Source organism: Malania oleifera, chromosome 13 (genome assembly GCF_029873635.1).
Source record: "Malania oleifera isolate guangnan ecotype guangnan chromosome 13, ASM2987363v1, whole genome shotgun sequence".
NCBI lineage: Eukaryota > Viridiplantae > Streptophyta > Magnoliopsida > Santalales > Ximeniaceae > Malania > Malania oleifera.
Window position 1 is genome coordinate 78722569 of NC_080429.1, and position 25456 is coordinate 78748024.

The window sequence follows — 25456 nt, forward strand, 5'->3', positions numbered from 1 at the left end:
CCACTCTCTCGTTGTTTGGGGTTCCTTATCACTCAAGAAGCTATTAGATCCCTTGTCGCTCACCTTGCTTGAAGATCTATACACCCGGGAAGATCTTTGTTCATGATCGTCAGATGTTGGGTATTTCCTTTTCTAAGAACCATTTGAGTGGTCGTTTAATTGTCCCACCTGTTGCAAGGGTCCGGCTTGAAAAATTCTCCAATCGTTCAGCTGCTGCGAGAGTCAAGGGAAGGTAACGAATCCCTTGTCTTCACAGCTCAATCTTTGCCCATGTTTTGAGTCCTCAAAGGAAATGGAAGACTCTGTCAGAATCCGCCATATCCTTGATGTTGAGCATTAGGGCTTGGAACTCCCGTATATAATTCCCTATCTAGTCAGTCTGCTGTAATTCATATACCTTGCAACGTGCCATGTACTCTGTATTTCCTGGGTAAAATTGTTCTTTCAAGCCATGTTTCAACTCTTCCCAAGTATTGATGGTATATCGGTTTTTTTGCATGTCTTCACATTTGGTTCTCCTCCATAACTTAGCATCCTCAGTAAGATATACTGTTGCAATGTTAACTCGATCCTCCTCTAGGTCAATATTTGAGCACTTAAATTAGTGTTCCAGATCGAAGACAAAGTTGTCTAACTCCTTTGCATCTCGAGCACCCACAAAACATTTAGGTTCTAGCACCTTAATCCGAGTTCCCCCACAAGTATCAGTTATTGGCCTTCGAGACATTTGGGCCACTGCATTTAACTTAGTTCTTACCTCTTGTAAGTCATTCTTTAATTGATCCGTTAGGTTCTGAAGCTTACCCACTTCCTTCAAATCCTCTTTCATGGTGCTAATAGATTCTTTGACATTTATCTGCAAGCACATAAAGATCATCAGTTAATTCCCATAGGGAGGCCTCAAGCTCTCCCTTGGGATGTAAGGAATGGCATTATGCCCTCAATGTGTTTCAGCCTATTCTCGAAGGCTTCCAATTGCTCAATGTTCCTCTAGAAGACCTTAAGCTCTATTGGTATTTTCTCCAGGGATTTGATATATGGAATGAGTTTCTCAAGTTCCACAATTGTCATCTCAAGCTCAAATACACTAAAGAGTTTCCTCTAGTGTTCTCTTGGGTGGCCTCAAGCTCTATTGGCATGCCTCTCTCTTTTGACAATTCTATCACAAACGCTTGGAGTTCGAAGAACTATGTTTCCAAGGTTTCAAGATTTGTCACGCTTGCCTCCAACGCCTCAACGCGCTCTGTCTTTGTAGACTTCACAGTTTTCATCTTGTCGTTTATGGTGCTTATACACACCATGCTCTGATACCAACTGTCACAGACCCTGAATTTAGACTCAGTTAAGGGGCCGTGCGGCACTCGGCGAGGCTCTTCCCCAATAGAGTTAGCCAATAATCACCCATTCAAGCCTGCAAACGTGAGCATCACATAAGTCTCGGCAACCACTCATAATCATGAAATATTAATATAGACACCGATGGATTAGGAAGGCAAGAGACATTCATGCTTAATGATAAAATAAAGACTACTTATTTTATTCAAGTAAGAGAACACTATACAAGCCATAACACAAGTAATTTGATATTCATTTACAAATCCCTAGAGAATACATGTAAAGCCATCTCTCTACCCCATTAAATGCCCATTACATTGTCACCCCCTAACACTAAGCAAGATAAATGTCGTAATTGTCAAGGCTTGATATGCATTGTTGACCACAACCTAAAAGCTTAAGCCTTTAGGTGAAGTGGTAATCTTACATGGTATTAGAGCCATTGTTGCTAGGAGTTCATGGGGTCTAGTCTTGTTACCCACATTTATTTTGGTTGTTTAAAAATTATCTTATTCCTTGTAATGGATGGGTTGGATCTATTATTTTTTAATCTCTCCACATGAACGGTCTGCATGCATGGGGAAGTGTTAAGGCTTGATATTTGTTGGCCCTCCACCTAACAACTTAAGATTTTAGGTAAAGTGGTAATCTAACATTATCATAGTAACTTTTGCCTTCCACATATGGTTATAAAGAGGAAATGTCTGGATGATTGAATCTAATGATCAAAAGACATTTTGCAAGAAAAATTTCTTGTGCTATCCAAAATCCACATGTGAAAGTCCCTCCAATTGGAAAGGCAACAAGCATATGAAGACAAAGATGAAAGCTTCTCTACCTCTTGATCATTAAGCTTCTTGTGAAAATTTAAATCTTGAGAAATAAAATGCCCTTCACGAGTTAAGATACAGGAGCATAATGGACCATGGAGAGCTGATATTGACAAGAAAAAATGATAGAAAAAGAGACATTGCCCTCCCATATATCCTCCAAAAAATGGATACAAGAGCCAACTCCCATTTCATGCCTGATCAAAGAGAAGAGCAGAGAAGAAATCAAAGATGAATTCAGAAGAGCTCTGACGAGTCGCTCTTATTTCCATAGAAGCATCCCATAATTTCTTCCACAAGCCAAATTTACTTTTAATCAACTTATCCCAAAGGGAAGTTTACCTTGAAGGGAAACCAGAATTTATATGATTAACTAATTTACTTAACACAATTATAAAAAGTAAGAAAATGCTAGACGAATGGGGGAAAATTGCTTTAATACCTATATACAAAAATAAAGGAGACATTCAAAATTGAGTTGTGGGTAAGGGTAATTGAGAAAAGACTAAGGTTAGAAACGGGTGTCTCAAAAAATCAATTTGGTTTAATGTTTGGGAGATCGACTAAGCTATAAATCTTTTAAGAAGATTAATGGAAACATTTAGGGGCATAGAAGAGGGATTTGCATATGGTTTTTATTGACTTAGAGAGAATAAGGTACCTAGGGAAGGTTTATGGTGGATTTTAGGAAAAAAAAAAGAAGAGTATGTAGTAGGTATACATATGTCGTTAATGATATGTGAGAGTCTAGATTTCTCACAATAGGTGTACATCAATGATCTGCTTTGAGCTCCTATCTTTTTGCACTAGTAAGGTGGAGTAAGTTAGAATTATGGAAGCTTTAGAATCTAGAGGATTTAGGATAAGTAGAAATAAGATAGAATATATGAAATGTTATTTTAGCATTAGGAAGACTATTGGAGAATAAATTAAATTTGACAGTCAAAAAATTAGTACCACTTTTGATATTATGAATCTATTATGCAAACTGAAGGAGAAATTGAAGATGTTAGACATAGAATTAAAGAAGGGTGGGTAAAATAGTGAAGTGCTTTGGGTGTGTTCTGTGATCATAGAATACCACTAAAATTAAAAGGATGTTTCATAGAACATATATAAGACCAGCTATGCTATATGGATAAAATTTTTGTTAGGCAATTAAGAAACAACATATCTTAAAAGTAAAAATTGTCAAATAAGAACACTAAGGTGGATGAGTGGTATAACGTTAAAAGATAAATTAAAGAATGAACGTATTTGTAGTAAATTAGGCATAACACCTATAGAAGATAAGATAAGGAGGAAAGACTTTGATGGTTTAGGCATTTGCAACATAGTCCAAATAGTGCACCAATGAGGAGTGAGCTAATTAGTGTTAGCAGTATTAGAAGGGGTAGTAGTAGGGTAGGTCTAAAATAACCTGGAATGAGATAGTGAACTAGGATTTTATAGCCCTTAAATTATTGGAGGAAATGATTTGTATAAGTTGTTGGAAAAGGATTCATTTAGCTGACCCCACCTAGGGGGGGATTTAATCCTTAGTTTGTTGTTGTTGGAAATCACAATAGCCATTCACCCATTAGAGAGCTGTCTTTTTAGGCATCAAATTACCAAGACCCAACCTCTCCTTGGCCTTGGACCTACGAACAACATCCAAACTAGCCAAGTGCTTTCCCTTAGAAAAATCTTAATCTTCTTTATCTTGCATGAGACCTTGAATTAACGAAGTCAAAAAACAAAGGGGAGCATGGTGGAAAAGACAACCTTGAACTAAAGTGATGCCCACCCAATGACAATGAGGCATCCTTCCACCTATCAAAACACTTTGACGCTTTAATCACTATAGGAACACAAAACACCAAAGACCTTGGTTTACACCCAGAGGAGCACCCATACCTTGATCATTATCTCCAGTAAGGAATCACAATATCATCTATACACAATAAGCAGAATCCTATTGGATTGGGTATGAAGATAAAACACAAAGTGATCTATTGCCCATTGTTGAAGGCCAAAGCCACCAAACTCAAGCACCGCAATATTGAATTGGCCAAACCATGCTCTGGGAGACTGTTTTAAACGATATAATGATTTCTTGCTGACACACGAAGCCTAAGTCCCCCAAGCAACAAACCCAAGCGGCTGCTTCATATAGATCTCCTTCTCAAGATTAGCATGCAAAAAGACATTCTTCACATCTAATTGGTGTAGAGGCTAGCAACAAGTGGTGGCGAAGGAGATGAATAGATGTGTTGAGGTTAGTTTGGTGAACAAGAGAATGTGTTTGAATAATCCAAATCATACACTAGAGCATATCCCTTAAGCAACAAGGCATGCCTTCAATTGGGCCACAAAACCATGTTTATTGATATTCACAGTGTATGCCTAACGGCAACCAACTTACCAACCACTAACTTATCAAAAGGAAGAGGTACGAATTTACAAGTATCATTATCTTGTGGTGCAAACATCTTCAAATCATTGCATTCCTACACCCAAAGTGGGACAACATTTTAGGAAAAAAAACTTTGCAAGAGTAATAGAAGACAGAGTACTAACAAAGTAGTAATAGGAGGGTGACAAGAAATCATAGCAAACAAAATTGGAGATAGAAATTTGGATACAAGTGCATTTACCTTTTTTAACAACAATAGGAGGATCAACCACTTGGGAAATAGGATCATCTAGCAAAGGGAACTAGAGGCGTAGAAGTGGAAGCTAGAGGAGGCTCTCCTCCCTTGATCACCCTATGTGCACTTGCAAATTGGGTCGATCCAAGCAACAAGAAGGACTCAAATTGGATGAAGATGTAGGAGGGCTAGGTGGAGATAATAGGATAGGATCTTGAAGACTAGGTAATGGAAAGGAACAATCAAGGTAAACAAAACTCAAGGAATTAGAATAGTATGATGTAGACTCAAAAAAGTGACATAAATAGAGACGAAGAATCGATGTAAAGTAAGGCCATAACATTGATATCACTTTTGGATATAGGAATAGCCTAGAAAACTACATTGGATAGCATGAGGATCCAATTTATCTATTCCTAGATTTGATTGATAGACAAAAGGCTCATAGCGAATATATGAGGAAGGGAGAACAAAGTAGCCTTAGGGATGATAATTGAATATGGGATTTTACCACCAAGGACAAAGGATGACATTTATTGATGAGAGAGCAAGCTATGAACACAACAACACTCTAAAAAAGCTTTAGGGACATTCATTTGATAAAATAGGGTTAAAGTGACTTCAAGAATATGTCTATTTTTCCCTCTGTAACTCCATTTTGTTTTGGAGTGTGGGCACAAGAGTTAGTCATATAGGTATTGAATTGAGTACCAAAGTACTTTTAGCATTATGACTACAAAAGTATTTGGACTGGCATATCAAACTGAGTCATTATTTTAGAATAAAAAATGAAAAATATATTAAACAACTCAAAATGATCCTTCATTAAATAAACCTAGTCATGCTGGAGTAATCATCAACAAATGTAACAAAGTACCAAAATCCCAATGTTGATGTGACACGACTAGGACCCCAACCATTAGAATGGACTAACATGACAGGCTAACTGCTCGTTTATTGGCTCGGGAAGCGTAGGGAACTAATGCTTTCCTAATTGTCAAGATTCACACTCGAGATTAGACACAAAACTCAAACTAGGAACTTTCTATTTTAACTTGTCCAAATACGGATGATCAAGGCGAAAATGAATTTGATATGGAGTAGTAGCGGCATTGTAGGCAATAGGAGGAGAGAGTGACTCAAAGTAGTGAAGTCCACAATCCTATGCGAATTGTCTTCCTTGTCTTCAGATCCTAGATAACAGCAGAGTCATGAAAGAAAGTTACAGAGCAATTTAGTAACTGTAATTTTGGCTAACAGACATGAGATTGAAAGGAATTTAGGACTGTACAAAGCAAAAGAAAAAGAATTGGAGGGAGTAAGATTTATTGTTTCTATCCCCTTAATTGTTCCTTCCTCCCTATCCACATATAAACCACTGATAACTCCCCTATCCTTAGTGTGGAGAAGCAAACAAATGGGGTAAACAATAATAGGAAGAGTGGATTCCCCCTTGTCTAATACCCCTAGTGGCCCTAATCACTCTCTAGGTTGACCATTGACAATGACAGACAAATGAGTAGAGCTAAGGCACCTATTGTTTCACTTTCTCCATTGGACCCCAAAGCCTTTTTTACCCAACATCTTATCTAAGAAACCCCACGTATAAATAAGATTGCTTGCTTGAAAAGTAACTATTAGATTACCCCTTTACCTAAAAGCTTAAGCTATTAGGTTGTGGGCCAACAGTGTATGTCAAGCTTTAACACTTCCCCACATGTGCAGCCTGACAGCAAGTGTAGAGATAAACAAATGAGAAGTAACACCCATTACAGGGTATATATTTCAAATACCATACAATAAATGCAGGCAACAAGACTAGAACCTAGGACCTCTTGGTAATCATCTCTAATACCATGTTAGATTACTAGTTTACCTAAAAGCTTAAGCTATTCGGTTGTGGGCCAACAATATATATCAAGCTTTAACATTAACGAAATTGTGCTGGGGAACAAGCTCCTCTAAAAATAATTTTGAAAAACAAAATTTCCTATAAAGTAAAAATGAACTAAAATTTGCTTTTCCTAAAATAGGCAGCATGGGCTCCTCTCTGGACTGGACAGCTACACTTGTGGGGAGGTGAGTACCTCCATGTTGTATCAATATGCTATTAATCTATCTGCCTTGGGTTTGTCGCCATTTCTTTCTCTGCCGCATTTTAAAGACTATCTTAAATGAATATGTTCCTTATTTTATTGTGTGGTTAATCACGAGTAGCATTTTGAGGTTTATTTGACTTGTGAAGTTCTTTTTCTATTCAGTATTAACATGTGATCTCATCATGAGGGCTGGGTCTTTTCACATGCTTCTCATTAATCATAGCTACCATGCAGTTTTCTCCTTAATTTAGCGCTTCTGATATCTTGAATTGTGTTTTTACCTTTATTGTTCTCTAGTATGAAGTATGAACTGTTTATAATTACGGATGGATGTTTAAATAATGAGAGGAGCAGGGACAAACTCTAATAGTTGTTACTTGCTACATTTTGAAACAGACCCACGTTTGACTGATTATGACACTTTGCTCGAGAATATTCATGGCTTAAAAGCGGGGAAGCCTGTTCAGATTCCTATTTATGACTTCAAATCTAGTTCTCGCATGGGCTACAGGTTAGGAGTCTCACTTTTTCTAAGATATTGAATTGTTTTTTAAATTTTAGCTTACGTTTCTCACCCACTCAGCTACCCTGTCTGTTCCTGATGGAAACAAATAAACAAAGAGGAATTTAAACCAAAATGCTGTATGGCAATGGGGAGGGCTTCTATCTCTGGTGCTAGTTAAATAATTTTTATTTATTTATTTATTATGTTTTATGGATTTGGTCCCTTCAATAACAGGTGTAAAGTGTAGTCAGAATTCATGTTCTCCTACAAGTTTATCTAATTATTTCTGATATCTATTTCCAAATCTCACAAATAGTCGTGCTTCTATATCATGTCTATTATTTCGTGCCGTTTGGGGGGATTCTCTACTTTTACTGTTGGTTTTTTCCTGATTCAAAATATGGGAACAAAGATCAGATTAGATGTGTTTTTGGGATCTTTATAGCTATGTGGTCTTTCATCCCTTTGAGCAATACAATTTCTGTCTTAATTAGTTCTTTTCGATACCTTTGTATATAAATTTGGATTTTTGTTTCTTCATATGAATCTTGATTCTAATGTGTTCAAGCCTTGATCTTGTGAATTGCTTCCTTGCTGTACATTTATATTTTCTTGTTTTCACTATTCATCTTTCAACAAGAAAATTCAAGGGAAAAGGAAAAAACATTCTACTACTTATTCACCAATCACGTTCTTCATCCTGAACCAAACTTATGCTATTGACAGGACAATGGAAGTCCCTAGCTCCCGCATTGTGATTATTGAAGGAATATATGCCTTGAGTGAAAAATTGAGGCCTCTGCTAGATCTTCGCGTATCTGTTACGGGTGGAGTACACTTTGACCTTGTAAAACGGGTTTTACGGGACATCCAACGTGCTGGCCAAGAGCCTGAAGCAATAATTCACCAAATTTCTGAAACGGTTTTTTCCCCCTTTCTGACTAAGTTCATGTGTGTGTGTATATATATTGTATAGTTTGATGGGCTGCCTAAGTTGTTATTACTAGAAATCTAAAGCTCTTAAGTAGTTCTCATCAGCAGCCTTATTTGCAGGTGTATCCTATGTACAAGGCTTTTATTGAGCCGGATCTACAAACGGCACACATAAAAATTAGGAACAAGTTTAATCCATTTACTGGATTTCAGAATCCCACATATATTTTAAAGGTTAACCTTGCCTTGCTGAAATTATTATTACTACTTGGGTTTGAGTATGTCTTGTTTCTGATGTTTGTGTGATCTTACTCTGGTACTGAGTGCTTCCTGTTACTGTAGTCAACCAGGGCTATGACAGTGGATCAAATCAAGGCCGCTATTTCAGAAGATCACAGAGAAAGTAGAGAAGAAACCTATGATATATATCTTTTACCTCCAGGTGAAGATCCTGAAGCATGCCAATCGTATCTGAGGATGAGAAACAGGGATGGCAAATACAGTCTGATGTTTGAGGTTTGAATATTGGGAACTAAAGCTTTGTAACCTGAAGTATATATTTTGAAAATGTAACTGTTTAGCACTTTAGCATTGATGACAGTACTGGGCAGAATTGGTGATTTGAGTGACTTAAAGTAGATTTGTCAGGCAACTTGAGTAGTTGAAACTCAGACAGAGTAGAGTTGAGTCCAGTTATAGATTGAGTCGAGTTAGTCTACCTTGTGAGATAGTTTGATTCATTTACCCTCTTAATCTATTGAACCAACTCTGAGCCTTTGATTTGTGTAGTCTTTTTCCACCACTCGATATTTGGATTGTATGATGTCCATGGCGTGCTGACTTTATATTACTTAGAACAAAATAATTTTTTTGCGTAGTTTTTTATATTAAAATACTTAATCATTTGGTTAACATCCTCATTTGATTAATGCCCCATTTGATATGCACTCTTGTTCTTTTTGTGCGTACATATGGTAGTATCTATATAATTATTTTAATATATTCCCACTTTTTGTTCGTCTGTTTCTTCCTCTTTTGGCCATTAACTGTGATGTATATAGGCTATTGCTCCTCTACAAGTGGCTTATTTGACCCCTGGTTTTGTCCTGTCATGTTTGTCTTCTAAGGCATTTTCTATTTAGGTAACAAAACAAATCTATTAAGAAAAGGAAAGGAGGATAAGATATCCTTAAAAAAAAAAAAAAAAAAAAAAGGCAAAAGCTGCCTTCCAATCCCTTTGAATATTGGATTGTGAAAAGACACCCCAAAACTCCAAAAGAGTGAGTCCAAAAAGGAGAAAAAGAAAAAAGAAAGTTTCTCCCAAATTGAAATTGCAGAAGTCTTCTGGTGTTTGAAAATTCTAGCATTCTTTTCAAGCCAAAATATCCATAAAATAGCATATACTGCTCTGTTCCAAAAAATCCTACCTCTTTCATTCTTCTCAATACCCCAAAACCTCACCAACACAAAATCTTGAACATTTTCTGGAGCCACCAATTCCTTTCCACAACAGGAAAACAAATTGTTCCACAGATACCTTGCCAGCCAGCAGTGAACGAAAATATGAACATTAGTCTCATTTGCCTCACAGCACAAATATCTGGACCGAGAGCTTTATGAGGCCTCCTTATCTTTAACCAATCATTCATATTGCTCTTGTTGATAACAAGAGTCCAAAAGCCCATATCTTAAAAGGAACATTTGTTCAGCCAGAAGGGCAACGATTTGTTGGTTTTGTAAGATGAGTAAAATAGGATTTGAAGAGAAGACCCCAAAGCATCCCCAATCCAAATCCCTGTATCTTCCATTGAAATAGGGGAAAAAAATAATCTACCTCACCCAATAAACAAGTAAACTCATCAACCTCTTTTTAAACTGAAATTGATGCATTATGAATGGAAGAAACTGTAAACAAGTGCGGCATCAACAGCACCAATGAAGTCTCACCAACTCAAATATTGTATGACTTTTATCACCATTTCTGACTTTAATACGGGTAAGAGGAAGGAAAAGACAAACTACATTGGTAACAAATTTCCAAGGGGTCACATGAGTAACATTGCCATTCCCCTTGGAATCCCACCCATTTCGATTTATTCTATACACACTTAATAATATGATGTCATAAGGATTTAGATTGTGGGAAACCTCGATAACCAATTTCCAATTAAAGATATGTTCTTAGAAACCACATTTCCAAGCCCTAGACACCCCTCAGTTTTAGGCCTCCTAACCACCCCCCAACTAATTAGGTGATCCCTTTTATCCTCCCAAAAACTCTTGTAATTTTCTTCAATTTCCTAGCCATTAGCGAGGGAATCACTAATGAAAGTGATTCTACCTCCTTTAAAGAAAAGCCTTCTTCCTCCCATTTGACAAAGGAATACCCCCTAAAGGAAGATCAAAACATGATAATGGCCAATCCAAATATTTGCAACCTTCTAGAGGTTTGAAACCCTATTAACTCCCTAATACTCAAATTGATTACACTAAACCACTCTTGGAGAGATTTGTCTTTAAGCCCAAAATCTTTTAAAAAATGCTTAAGGAAGTGGAGAATCATGTGGAATTTCATAGCATCATTCTCAAGGGAAGAAATTGCATCTAGTGTGAACTGAAGATGAGAAACATTCACTTCCTCACCCAAATCAATAGACCCCTAATCACCCCTAGATTGTGAGCCCAAAGAATTAGCCAACTCAAACCATCCACCAATAGAGTAAACAAAAAGGGGATAATGGATCCTATTGCCTTGATCCCTGCGAAGCCTAAACCTATCCCTAGGCTGACCATTAACAATCACATATATAGTAATGTTACTGAGGCATCCTCTAATCCAAGTACGCTAAAGACACCCAAACCCCTTTCTTCCGTGACACTTTGTCAATGAAACCCCAAGTAATAGGTTTTTTCACAATCCAATCTAAAAACCATGCCTTTCTTACCCCTCCTTCACATCCTCAACCACCTCATTGGCTACCAAAGCTGCATCTAAGATTTGTCTATATTTAACAAAAACATATTTGGCCAATGTCACCTTGTGAAACCTAGAATTACAATCTCCTTAACTCAACTAACCCTCAATTTCTGGTGCCAAATCCCCTCTTCCCTCAACAAAAGCGCCTCCAACTCATTGTAGAGATGAGCCCTTCTAACTTTGTCATCCTCCTTCAATAGGACACACTCCTCCAACCTCGCCATGCTCATAATATTAGTCAAGATATTGTTTTTCTTCTCCTTGATGTTCCCAAACGCCTCTTTATTCCAATCCTTCATCTTATTGTTGACAAACTTCAATTTCCTCATTTGTTTAAAACCCGCCCTCCATTGAACCTAGCACTCCTTCCGCCAAAATCGAAGATTATTGTGAAAAAAGGGTGCAATATTAACATGTTCTTGAACCTAAAAAGGATAGGGTTCCACTAGATGGTGTTGGAGTTTGAGAGAATCAACAATCATCGGGAATGGGACTACGAGCACCTCTTGCACAATATTTGGGAACAAGTCTTTCCAAGCCTTGTTAGAAAGGAATCTATCAATGTGAGATGAAGGTTGTTTATTCCCGGATGCCACCCACATAAAGCAATTACTATTTAAGGGTACATCCCCAAGACCACCATGTAAAAGAACAAATTTCTTCATGCTATTAGTCACCCTCGAACCCCTAAACTTCTTCCATGACGTCTTGATAACATTGAAATCTTCCTTACTGCCCAGGATGGACTACAGAGTCCAAGGAAACTAGTCAATTCTTCAAAAAAACTATTAGACTTAGAATGTTGTGTGGGGCCTTAAACAGAGGTGAACCACCACTCCCCAGCACCCCTAACCTCAAGCAGGACCAACAAAGAAAAAGACCCCAAGATACAATCTTTAAAACAGCAAGCCTAGTATCCCAAGCCACTATTTGACCCCCTAAGGCTCCTAAGAAGAGAAAAACACCCACGCTTTGAATTTAGAACCCCAAATAATCCCAAAGAAATGAGCGTCTATCTCACCAAATTTGGACTTCTTGGACCGACTCTAGTAACCAAACCCTTAAATATTTTATGCTTATGAATCCCCCTTAGACCTCTAATGTTCTAGGACAAAAGCTTCATTTAATTTCATCATAGACCCCCCAAAAACCAACCCACTTTCTCATAATTAACTAGGGAAGCTAATCTAACCAATTATCTACTTGTTGGCTTTTCTCTTTAGACCTTTAGCTTTTTGCTTTCATCACCCCTGCCCCCAAGACCACCATAATCTTCAGGACTTTTGCTTTGCCTCTTCCTTCGTCGCCCTTCCTTCTCAACTTTTCCATTAACTAATCTTCAGCTTTGAAGTTGAAAGAGGATAGAGACTCTTTTCCATCATCTGCAAATTCAGATAATGCTTCATCTTGGCTATCTAATCACATCACTTCTTTCCTTTTTCTTGTGGCTTCCTCATCCATATTCTTCACACAGTTGTGGGCATCTGACAACCTTTTTAGAGTTTGGGTCAACCTACCTAGTCCATTAAACACTGCTAAGACCACACCATTTCCTCTTTTATCATCGTCGTCTATTCCAATTTTGTGCTCCTCGAGAGTAGTCTTTTGACCCCTTTCCTTATCTTCTCTCAATTGCAACCTACGTTTTTGAAGGGAGCCCTAGGACAATGCTATAGTTGTTGCCATGTGACTTGGAGGTCATAGGTTCAAGGTGTGGAAATAGCCTATCGCAAAATGCAAGGTAAGGCTGCGTGCTATAGACCAATTGTGGTCCACCTTTTCCCCGAATCTCGTATACATGGGAACTTTGTACGCTGGGCTGCCCTTTGCAACCTGGATTTCTAATTTGCCATTATTTTGAGCCCAAAAGAATCTCTCCATTGAAGAAGATGGCTCTTGTTTATTTAAATAGTAGAAAGCCTAAAAGTCTTCTAGCCCAACAGTGCCTTGGCCCTTTAAATGTTGTGATTAGGCCTCATTTGAGCCCATTTTTGGTTGCTCCTTTTTCAAAATTTGACTAAATTTGGTCCTCCCTCCTTTGGGCCTAGAATCTTTGGTCATTTGTTTTGGCCCGTCAATTCAATTTTTTAGAGACCATGCCCTATGACACCTTTGCATTGAATCTCCAACTGATCCATAAGAGGATCTTCCCCTTTGATTTCGTTGGTAATATCATGGAAATACTTAGTGAGTCCCTTCACTCCTGGTTCTGTTAGATCATGGTTACTAGAAAATGCTAACACCTTAGCAAACCACAAATTGGTATGGAAGTTCCAAAAAATTGTATAGTTTCGTCCAAGATGCTAAATCTAATGATCCAAAGTTTTAATTCAATTTTTTTCACATGACATTTTTTATTGGAAAGTTGGGAACCATTGCATAGTTATTGTATTTCCTATCATTATTAACCTATTTCATGAAAGAAAATGTCTTCTATATCTATGTCTTGACTCACCTCAATGTCATATCCAAAATATACAAGTGCCATTACACATTTATCACCAATATATTTTTAGACATATACCTTTAGCATTCCATATTTTAGAATTTGTGTCATACCACAATCCCATTCTGGTTACTATTCCACGAACACGAGCATTTCTGTTTTCTGGGTAACATTGGATCAAACCTTCTTTGATCAATCCTTTCCTTTCTTGGCTTCCCTCGTTAGAGTTCCACCCACACCGTTGCATGGGAGCCTCATCTAAAACTGTTTGCCCTCCTAGGGAACTTGGTTTGGGTTCCCACCCGCTTGACACATGTTAGTGGAGCCACAATTTGGGCAGTGCAATCCAGGTACGGTCCTTGATTAACGAAATTACCGTGTTTTCCCTTTGTATTTCCCTTCACAATACCAAAGAACCCCTTCCAAATCCTTGCCTCCTTTACTTCCAGATTGCAAATCATTTATCTGGAGCCCTTGTTTGGTATCTTCTCCAAAGATAAGAACCTACAGAGACTATTTGCTCTCATTCTCAACCTAAAAAAAAAATTTGATGCTCTTGAAGTTTTGATCCAAGGGTTAATGGTTTTTATAAAGAGAAAATGGTGCAACTCTTATAAAGCCATCTACTTTCCTCCTTTCACATGATAAGATGGAAGAAATGGTGATCATTCTTCTCCATGATTCTGAAAAGCTTGCCACTCCACAAATTTTTTTTTTTTTGAAAAAAAATTTACCTATGAAATATTTGGCCTCCCCCATTAACTCTAAAAGAATACAATTCCCCTTATCCTCAATATCGTTTCCCCCACTCAATAAAGTTTTGTCCTAGGAAGACAAATGTGTAAGAAAATTATTATTATTGAGGTGGTTCATATTTGATGAGATGAATGTTCGACTAATATATTTTAAAAATATGTACCTTCACAAATCCTAAGATCTTCTATCAATTACTATAAGAATATATGAACTACCAAGGACACCATAATTCTGTTGTGAAATTCTCTCATATATGATACGCGATACGTCTTCCTAATTTTTGAGGATATAAACAAATCCTAATCAAGGGCAACTAATACCACAGACAAACAAAGAAAAGTAGTGTAACTTTGATATCTATGTGGTTTGGCTTTAGAAGCCTACGTCCAGGTTGACAATGAGTACAATATATACCCTTATCTATGTCTCTAAAATTGACATTACAGCTCAGCACATCTTGATGAATTCATAAAAAAATAGTGTTTTGAATTCGCTTGTTGGGGTGCTGTACTCTGCCAGCTTAAGAAAGGGCCTCATACAAATTGGCCTCAGATTAGGAATTCAGGATGCACAACACCATTGTTCATCACCTCTCCATTGGTCAAATGCCTTGGGTTAAATTAAAAGCTGCGACCTTACTAGTACTTGCAATCCAATATACTGTTGGCCTAGTTAGTAACTTTTTTTTAGGGGTGGGTGTTGGGGAGGGGTTGAAATGGGTTGTTAACAATAATTCAAACATAATTTGATTTAATTGAAAACAATTAAGTGATCACACTGAAGCAAAGTAGTGCACAAAGGTAGAAGATACACGGAAAAGAGAAAACTAATTTATAATGTATTGCCGCACAAAAAAATGCTTTTGTGACCACTGCCTTGGCCTGCACATCACCATGGAAGGAAACACCTTGGGAGGTCTTGGGTGACTCTGGGGGATCCCTTTGACGCTCAAGTCAATGGAGGCAAGGAATGAATTCCAGGCGATCTGGGGAGTTCTCTCTTAGCTTTTCTTGCCTCCATCCTTTGCTTTTGTATGTCAGTTTGTTAGGGCTAGCTCTGGAGGTCTGAATTCTGTCATCATTAGGCAACTGGCGAATTGGTTATTGGCAGGTGCTCTAATGGTGCTGCGCAGATCATGGTTTTAAAAACTGGACTAAACTGGTTGGTCTGATTGGGTTCAACCAGACCTGATCCCCTGACTGGTCCGATTAGCACACGTGACGAACTGGGATGGTCTCTGCTGGTTCTGCCAGAGCCAGCCTGAAACAGATGGACACAGGGTCATTCATGGGTCAACCCAGCCCCTCTATTTTCCCCAAACTCAAAACACAGGATCACATGAATGAAATGTTGCTGTGTTTCCACAATCGTAGTTGTTTTGTTTTTTTACCAAGTAATACACCCAGCAGATACACAGACATGAACACCAACTTAAGTAATTTTTTAATTGAATTGAAATCCTCTTCCTATCTTTTAATAATAATAATAATAATAATAATTTTGAGAATATTTTGAAGAAGTAGAAAAAGTACAAGATTAATCTAGATTATTGCTAGTTTTTGTTTTTGTTTTTTTAAATAAGTCTAATTGGCTAATAAGTGATTATCAACAGCATTTCTGTAATATTATTTCAAATAAGTGCAATATTATCTTTGTGTGTGTGTGTGTGTCATGCTGAGATCACTTGTTTGACAACCTATTTGACCCATTGATCAGCCTGTCCTGATTGACCTAGTGTCTTCACTGAGATGGTTATGGGTCTGGGTTTTAAAACCTCGATCCTCCTAATCCAACTTGAGCACTGGTAGCCCATGCGTTCCTGCCTTGGCCATCTGCCTGGCCTGGGTTGGTGTCATGAGCTGAGTTTGTCCATGGCATTATGCTTACTGTTACTGCTTGTCTTGTATGTATGGGATGGTAACCAGTAGTATAGGCTTTACTCATTTAGTGTGATAATGCCTTGGTGTAAAATGGGAGTATGACTCAGTCAGTTTTATGTTTCTTAGTGCCAAAGCTAGAATAGTGTAGAAAGATCTTTAGGGGAGGGTGAGTATTCATCAATCGTTATAAAACTTACTAGTATTTGTAAACGTGTTTAGCTACTTGCCTCCTTCGCTGTACACACGTTGCCTACAAAGATATTAATAATGATTTGCATTGCTTACAATTTACCGCGTGTCTCTCATTTGCTTTCGTGAATGTTTACTGCTTCTGCTTACTTTACATTTGATGGTTGTGAATTTGTTTGTGGTGAAACTGCTGCATACTTTTGGCTAACTAGTTAAGCAAGAGTGCTTCAACTAGTGCCGCACAGCCTTTCAAGGTGTGAAGTGTTCGGCCCAAGACACCTAGCCAGGTGCCAGGTAGCCCAGGCTTGCTATCCTGACATGACCCAGATATGAGTTATGCCTATGGCTTCTCTGAACTGTCCTGATCAGGTGCCTACACGTGCCCTCTCTTACCTGACCTGATCTGGTGCTAGGCTGCTAGGCATGTGGCCTCTCTGACCTGATTGGAGCAGGTGCCAGACATGTAGCTCTCTGATCTGACGTGGTCACTGGTTACACATGTGTACTCATCTGACCTGCTCAAGTGTTGGTTCACTGACCTGAGCTAATCAGGTGCGAGGCATGAGGTCTTCTTGATCTGCATGAGCATTGCTTAGGGAAGGGCCTCATTCAGCTACCCCAACATAATTGTTTGGCACGTACCCCACTTCCCAAGGCTCCTCATTGAGAATTCACTAAATTATCCTCTTCACTGTGAAATCAAGCCACTGCAGGATTGTCTTCTTGAACCGAGGGAGCAATTTTCACAGTCCTCAGTTTAACAAGGGCTACTTGTCCTCACTTATTTCTAGCCCAAGTACAAGAGCGTTTAATGCTAATCACAGAACAACAATTTCACAGAACAACAATTTCAACACTGGGACTTATCTGTCCAATTACAATGTAGAAGCTACTCAAAGGTAGCATCACCAACATAGTTCAGAAGTTGGAAGTAGATTTAAGGCAAATCAATTTTGTACTGGTTTTGATGAAGACTTCTTCTAGTTTGCTTCTTCCTCCTATATATATTCTTCAAAAAGTAGCTGTTCGGAGGCCCACAATTTTAACTTCATGGAGCTCTAGTCTTCAAGTTTAAACTTTCAGAGTTCCCAATGGAGCTTCATACAGACTCCTGGTTGTGGGCTTAGTTTCGGGAAGATTCCCAACCTCTAAAGTTCAAGTCTGGAGCAGTCATCAGTTCCAAAATTCTTCACTTAATCAATATAAATATTCTTGGTAAGTCAAAAGTGAATGAGCCAAGACTTCCCAAATTGTTCCCTATTTACACAAGATCTTCCTGAATGCGAGATTTCCACAGTGATATTATGGCCAAGTGGGCATGTATTCTTACGCAATCTAATTCATATCTTGCTTTCTGGTTGGTGCAACATATTCTTCATGAATATATCATCTTGAGCAATATCTTGCAAGATGTACTCTTTGATACCAATTTAAAGTAGTAACTCAAACAATTTTGTAAGAATTGTAAGATATTCTTGAGTGTCTTCAGCTCTTATGCATTAAGTTTGATTAGTTAGTAATGCACACTTCATAATAGTTGAAAAGACTATCAGAATGGCAACATGGAACTGATTGAGGTGAACAAAACTCACTTTTCTTGCACCGATTCCCTTATATATTGTCCTATTCAAATATCTTCTTGGGATGCTTCAAACATACAAGTAATGTTTCAAAGTCAATTTTATTCAACACTCCAATGATTAAGCTTGATTACGCAGAAGGGGAAGTCCCAAATAGGAACTATCTTGCTTAAACCAACCAACTTTCAAATCAACTTTAAGAAATCTTAACTGAGGTCAAGACATAACAAATTTAGAAGTCTCACATATGCAGTGAAAGCCTCAGCATGTCTGCAAGGGGTGCACATTCTTCCAATATTGTTGATAATCACAACTCAAGCACAACATCATTAGTACTATGACAATGTCTTGTTACCATCAAAACCTGTTATGGAATGTTGAGGCTAACATATGATAGAGGAATTTGTATTGGAACTTCCTGTTGTGTACTTTGCTTTGAGAGTTACTAATTGAAGAAACTTTGTTTTAACTTCTACCTAGAATGCAAAAAAGCTATCACCTATTTTCCTTTCCCTGTTCCAAAGTTGTCATTTTTTTTTACCCAATTCTATATTCTAGTGGCAACTGGCTTTAATGTAACTCTTATCTCTTGATAAAAACTAAAGCTCATTTTTTCCCATCTTCATTGAGCATTTTTTATGGACTTAAGCCAGATACCATTTGGTCATATCTTTATATTTCTGATACCTCTGGCTGTTGAATATCCTCACTTTAATAGGAAATCTAACAAATCATTGGTGCTAATTTTTTTGAGAAGATTTCTGTTTTGCACTTGGCTGATTTGTGTGAGAATTATGAATTTGAGAATTATCATAGGGTGGAACTGCTTTTTGTTCTTGATACATGAATATTGAAAGTGTGTTGGGAGCATGGAGTTTGCCTTAGATTTGGATCGTGTGGAATTTGAGTAATACAAATTTATATTGCATTTTGGCCGATTTCAAACAACTGCAAATCCAGGAATGGAAGTTCTTGTTCCAAACGCAGCATAAATATCATTAATAATGGGTTTGTTGACATGCTCAAACATCATGGTTTGACTGCTGCCAAAACATGAGTATCCAGTATATAAGATAGAACTGTGTTGCTCATGACTGATTTTACTTGTTGCTTTCAGGAATGGGTTACAGATAGTCCATTCATTATATCACCCAGAATAACTTTTGAAGTTAGCGTGCGCTTACTTGGGGGGCTGATGGCCTTGGGCTATATGATTGCGACTATTCTGAAAAGAAGCAGCCATATCTTCGCTGATGATAGGGTGTGCGTGAAAACTGATTGGTTGGAACAACTAAATCGGCAGTACGTTCAGGTATCATACGGTTTTGCACAATCATTTATGTATTTTAAATTTTGGGTTCCACTTTTTCTTCTTTATTTTGTTTCTTACCCTTTTTTGCCTCAGATTACTTTCTAGTTAGCTGTGTATGTTCATTGAAAGTTTTGCTAGTTAACCTTACTGGATGCCTTGGACTATGGCATGCAGTATGCACTCCTTTTGTGTATGTTAATTAGAACATGCACATTTGTTGTTGGAAGCATTATCTTGATAATAGCATGTCATGATGTCATGTAAAATCTTTTTTTTTTTTTCCTTTTGTCCAAAACTCTCTGTTTATGAAGTACCACATGCTATTTTTATTTCTTTTTTAAAAAAAATCCATTAAATAAAACTAAACAAAAGTACAATAGTTGGGGGTGGGGGGAAAGACATTCTCCATATATCAGCTAACTACAATAATGCTGCACTCGAATCCCTTTGAAGATCGGACAATGAAATCACCCAAGAAAGGAATGTACCCAAAAAGAAGCAAGAAAGTTAACATCTATTCCACAGCAAAAGTGGAAAAGTGATCTAAGCCTTGAAAATTCCACGCTTCTTTCAAGCCAGAGTCCAAAAAGAATGCATACACAACACAAGTCCATAAATCCCTGTTTTCAACTTTTCCTAATACCCTAAAATTTTACTCACATGAAATCATGCAAATTTTCCACCCACTTTTCACCAACAAGAGAAAAGAGCATTCCAAATTGTCTCACCACATGTCAATGAAGAAAAAGGTTCTGACTTGATTTGCAGCACAATGTACAAATATATAGGCTGAGGGCTTGATAGAGTTTCCTTACCTGTAACAAGTCGTTCATTTTAATATATATACATATACATATATATATACATATACATATATATATATATATATATATATATAGAGTACCAAAGTCCAATCACTCCAGTGTCAAAGAACATCTTGATCAAGTCTCTTTTCTCCTCCTTAATTTGTTTTTGGATTTTGGTTGCAATATTAAAGGGGGGCAACATAAAGCAATGTTTCGGTGCATGAAGTATCCTGGAAATGTCCATGGTGTGTTGGGAAGTGTCTCAATCGTGTCCAAAAATAAAATAAATAAATTAAGTTCTGACATGTGTTGGGTAGTGTTGGGCAGGTGTCAGTTTCAGATACGCAACTTCTGGCTTCTTGAAGTTTCAGTGTTTCCTACATCCTGTGAAGAGCTAGGGTCCTGATGAAAGCCTGTATCTGAAAAGGAACTTTAGCCTTTGAACGATACAAAGGAAAATAACTAGGGGTTAAGGTTTGAAAAATGAGTGAAAATTGATTAGAAGAAAAGGAACACGAAGAATTCTTTTTCTAATCCTGAACATCTTCCATCATTTGGGAACAAAAGAATCCAACACACTCAATAAAGAAATAAGCTCATCAACCTTGCTTTCATTAAGACTCCTAAAAGAAGTGGAAGTCACAAGAAAGAGGCGCCCCTCTCGAAAAGAAAAAAAGCTGTAATTGGTGCATCATGAACAATGGAGTAACTAAAATGACGAGGCACCAACAACTCCATCGAAACCTCTCCCACCTAAATAGACTCCCAAAATGAAATTCTATTTCCATTATCCACTTTGAACCAAGTAAGAGGAAATAATAAACAAGTAACTTGGGAAACAAACTCCCAAGGACTTGCAGAAGAAACATTGCCACTTCCTTTGGTAACCCATTCCGATGAACTTCACACTTCTAATGGTGCTATAAGGAATATACCTCTAAGGAGAACCTCCATAACCTTTTTCCAACTAAAGAGATGTTTTCAGACATCACACTACCAAGCCCCATCCTTAACCACATCCCGACTAACAAGATGATCCCTTTTATTCTCCCAAATACCAAACCAAAGGAAGTCCCTAATAAGCCTCTCCAAAACCGCTGCCACACTCATGGGAGCTGTTACAAGGGATAAAGGAATATATAGGAATGTTAGAAAGTGAAGCGCCAATAAGAGGTATAAGACCCTCTTACAATACATCCTTCTGATCTCCTTTCCACTTTCTCGACCACTAGGCCCCAAAAGGCAGCAAATATGGAGTTACCTTTTAATACAGCAAAGGCCAAGCCAATGGCACATCGCCCGCTAGAGCTTTGAATCCCTTCAAATCACTAGGATCCAATTTTATGGCAACCACCCCACTATTGGAAATGTTGCTGAAATCTTTTAAAAAATTCTTAGCGAAGTAATGATCTTTCGAAATTTCCCAAAATTATCCTCCAAAAGAAGAAAAAAAAAAATGGTATCATCACCAAAGTATCTGAAGTTCAAAAACCTCCACCCCTCCCTTCCAACCATAATCCTCTAATCACACCCAATCCTCCGCGTCCTCCTCTTAACCAAATCCTCTGATCATCATTAAGCCTTAAGCATCGAAATCATCTAATTAGCCCATCAACCACTAGGGTAAATAGGAAGGGAGACAAGGGAGCCTTTTGCCTTAATGCCTGAGGAGCCATGAACCACTCCCTAGGATGTTCATTCACAATCACAAACATATTTGAACTTGAACACCCTTTTATTCATTTCCTCCACACTAGCTTTAGACCCTTCTCACCCATCATATTACTTAGAAAGCCCCAATTCACCATGTCGTAAGCCTTTTCAATGCCCATTTTTGAGGACGACACCCCTCTTACCCCTTATTTTCACATCCTCCCCCCCACCCCCCAAAAAAAAAAGATTGCTTTCTAAAATGTGTTCGTCTTCAACAAAAACAGGTTGAGCCATCGTCACCATATTCCGGTAAATTCTCTAAGTCTCTTGTACAAGACCTTAGTTTAAAACTTCGTAAAGGCTAGTAAACAAACTAATAGGCCTAAAATCCTCACCCTCCTTGACCTCTCGTTCTTAGGAATTAGGGATACAAAGCTAGAACTCACACTATTTCCCACGACCCCAGGCCATTATGATGAAACTCCCCAAAAAATGTCATAATGTCCTCCTACAAAACTGCTCGGATGTCCTAAATGATGTCATCATAAAACCATCAAAGACCCAGAGCTTTATCCCTATCCATTTTAAATATTGCCTTCTAAACTTTTATATCTTCAAAAGGCCTCTCTAACCAAATAGCATTATCCACCCTTATGGGTCTCCAACCAGATTCCAAAAGCATCAATCTATGCTGACAATTCTCTGTGTATAAAAGCTTATAAAAGCATGTAATCTAATCTTCAATTTGCTTGTGATCCCTCCCTAAACTCCCTAAATCGAACTCCTTAATAAAACTTTTCCACCCTCTCCCACTAGCCAGCCTATGAAACAAACCAAAATTACAATTGCCGATCGTCACCCACTTAGTCCTTGGCTTTTGTTGTCAACTCGTATGCTCTCTCAACAAAACCACCTCCAACTCATTTCAAAGATGAGCCCTTCTAGGCCTATCCTCCTCACCCAGCAGTGCACTTCTTCAGCCTATCCAACCCAACAATCGTAAAAAACAGTGTTTTAAAAGGCTCAATCGAGGCTCGACTTGTGGCTTGCCTCAAGGCACGACATGCCTAAATTGCCTTGAGGCTCAATCTAAAATACCAAATTCCAAAAAGGCTAACGCATTTCATGTTGAGGCTTACACATTTTTACAAGAGGCATGTCGTTTGCGCCTTTTTAGTTGAGGCTTATGCATTTTGGGTGTGTGATATTCAAGTAAGAATTGGTTAAAATTTTTTACATGTTTGTATAAAAGGAATGTCATAATATAAGTTGACTTCTAGAAACTCTTAGACCTCATTCTTTCCAAAATAATTGAGAGTTGTATCTTAGATCATGAAAATAGTTTGAAATTTGTGATAGTATAGCTATCTCTTGTCATGATTCATGTCATATATTCAAGTTAGCAATTTTTGAATAGCCAACAAGTAGTTTTCAAAATATATATAATTTTTCTTTCTTACATTATATTTGTGATTTTCTTAATTTTTCCTTATTTTTAAATTATATAAAATTTATTTACATATTTTTATCTTAGAAACAAATTCTTAAAAGGCTTATGCCCCAACACCTTATGGCTTACGCCTCACCTCTTAAGGGTTAAAACACCTTGCCAGGCCTGAACATGGCGCTCCTCTGTTAAACCTACACATTGTCCTGGAAAGAAGGGTGTGTCAACCACATATTCTCAAATGGGTAGGACCCCATTGAACAGTATTGGAATCTAAAAGCACTGGAAAATGGTTGAGACAGACCAATCCAAAACCTTCAACACAACATTTGGAAAAACATTTTCCCAGATGTTGGTAAACAGAAATATATCAACATGAGAAGAGGCCTCTCAAAATTCTGCATCCACTCAAGTTAAATTATCATTGTTCAAGGGATCACCTCTAAGCAGCAGTCCTGAATTAAAAAATCAAACTTTTTGCTCCCCATTAAGTCCCCTAGTCAATTTCTTAAACTCCTTATAACGTTGCAGTTTCCACCTACCACCCAGTGAGGACTAAGAGCCCAAAAAGATTTGCTAGCTTATGAAAAAGGCATTGCGCAGAGAAAAATCTGTTGACTGATGTAAACCACTACTTGAAATCCTTAAATTTTAACAAGACTAATAGAGAGAAAAACCCAATAAAACAATCTCTAAGAAAAACAACGTTGGTATCCCAAGCTACTACCCGAGCACCCAAAACCGGAAAGAAAGGAAATACGCTCAATCGTTGAATCTAGAATCCCAAATGCTCTTGAAAAAGAAGGCATCTATCGCTACTAATGACTCCTGCAAGAACAAGATATCTGGACTAACTTTATTAACCATCTCCTTTTCTTACCACTCCTTAACCCCCAAACGTTCTAGGAAAGAAATCTTACTTGATCCCACATTTAATGCCTAAGGAACTATGCCTCCTTGTCAGAGTTGACTGAAGAAGCAAGCCACTTATTTTCCTTTTTTCCTGTCCCTAATACCCTTCATTTTAAGTTTGATCTTGTCTCCACTAGGATTCACCAAGCTAAGATCCATTTCATTTAGCAACTCTTGAGCGACCTAGTTATTCCTTTCATATCCTAAAAGGTTATCTGTAACAGAGTAATAGGGAAAATACCTTCAAAATTTACATTGTTTACCTATTGAATCTCTGGTTGATCATTTCCAAGGTCCCTTGTCTCCAAGCTTGGATAATTAGGACCAATAGAATTTTTCATAGAACTTAGGACAAGACAATAAGACCCCAATGTCCTTTGGCTAAGTCCTTTTGTAGTACGAGTTTCACCTGTGTCCTTGTCTTTCTTTTTATGACTTAATCCAACATTTGTTTTGTATTGAAGCCTCTAAGTTCTAATGTGAGACCTGCAACAGCCATACTGGTGCCAATATGCTCTAGGACATCATAATTCCCACAGTTCTATTGAGTTTCTTCTACTCGAGCTGTTGCTTCCCCCTGTCCTTTGCAAATGGTTGTTTAATAGCTCATCATCCTCAAAGTCGGTAAGAGGATAGTGAGCCATCCTCTGCCTTTTCATAATCAGAAGACAACTTCTTAACTTTTTTCTGATACCATCCCCTGTTTCCCTTTATTTATATTATTTGACCTCCTATAACCATCTTCATCCTCGCTTGATCATATGCCTTTGATAATCCTTATAGCCAATTTCGAAAGACCTTAAGCTGATGTATCCTTCCCATGTTGCTTTTGCTTTAGTGTAACACCTTGTTCTATGAGTCTTATCAATAAGAAGAAGCCTCTCACTTCTACATATGTCGTCTTGACCTGTCCATTAAAATCTTGTGCCCTCTGTGCTGTCCCATAAGTGTAGTTGAGACCCTGTCTCTTTTGAGCGCAAATAAATCGTGCTTGTGAATAAGGCATCTTGTTCATTGTGTACTCAGGTGCATTGGAAGCAGTGCCCTTTGGAATCTTTGCTTCTTTTAATTGGACCTCACTTTGGGATCTTTCAAGCAATCTGGTATTTAAAACTTGATTATGTGAGGCCCTTTTTTTGTTGGGCCTAAAACCACAGGCCTTGCCA

General features: G+C 37.9%; 1 protein-coding gene across 6 annotated transcripts in view; it reads left to right on the forward strand.

Annotated features, from left to right (window-relative positions):
• Nucleotides 1-25456, forward strand: part of LOC131146108 (inorganic pyrophosphatase TTM1) — a 45073-nt gene that overhangs the window by 7025 nt on the left and 12592 nt on the right. For all 6 annotated transcript variants that reach the window (XM_058095451.1, XM_058095448.1, XM_058095452.1 and 3 more), the window contains 5 exons: nucleotides 7291-7405; nucleotides 8126-8321; nucleotides 8453-8566; nucleotides 8675-8848; nucleotides 19278-19472. In XM_058095451.1, coding sequence (XP_057951434.1) covers nucleotides 7291-7405; nucleotides 8126-8321; nucleotides 8453-8566; nucleotides 8675-8848; nucleotides 19278-19472 — 794 coding nt within the window. The remainder of the gene's footprint in view (nucleotides 1-7290; nucleotides 7406-8125; nucleotides 8322-8452; nucleotides 8567-8674; nucleotides 8849-19277; nucleotides 19473-25456) is intronic.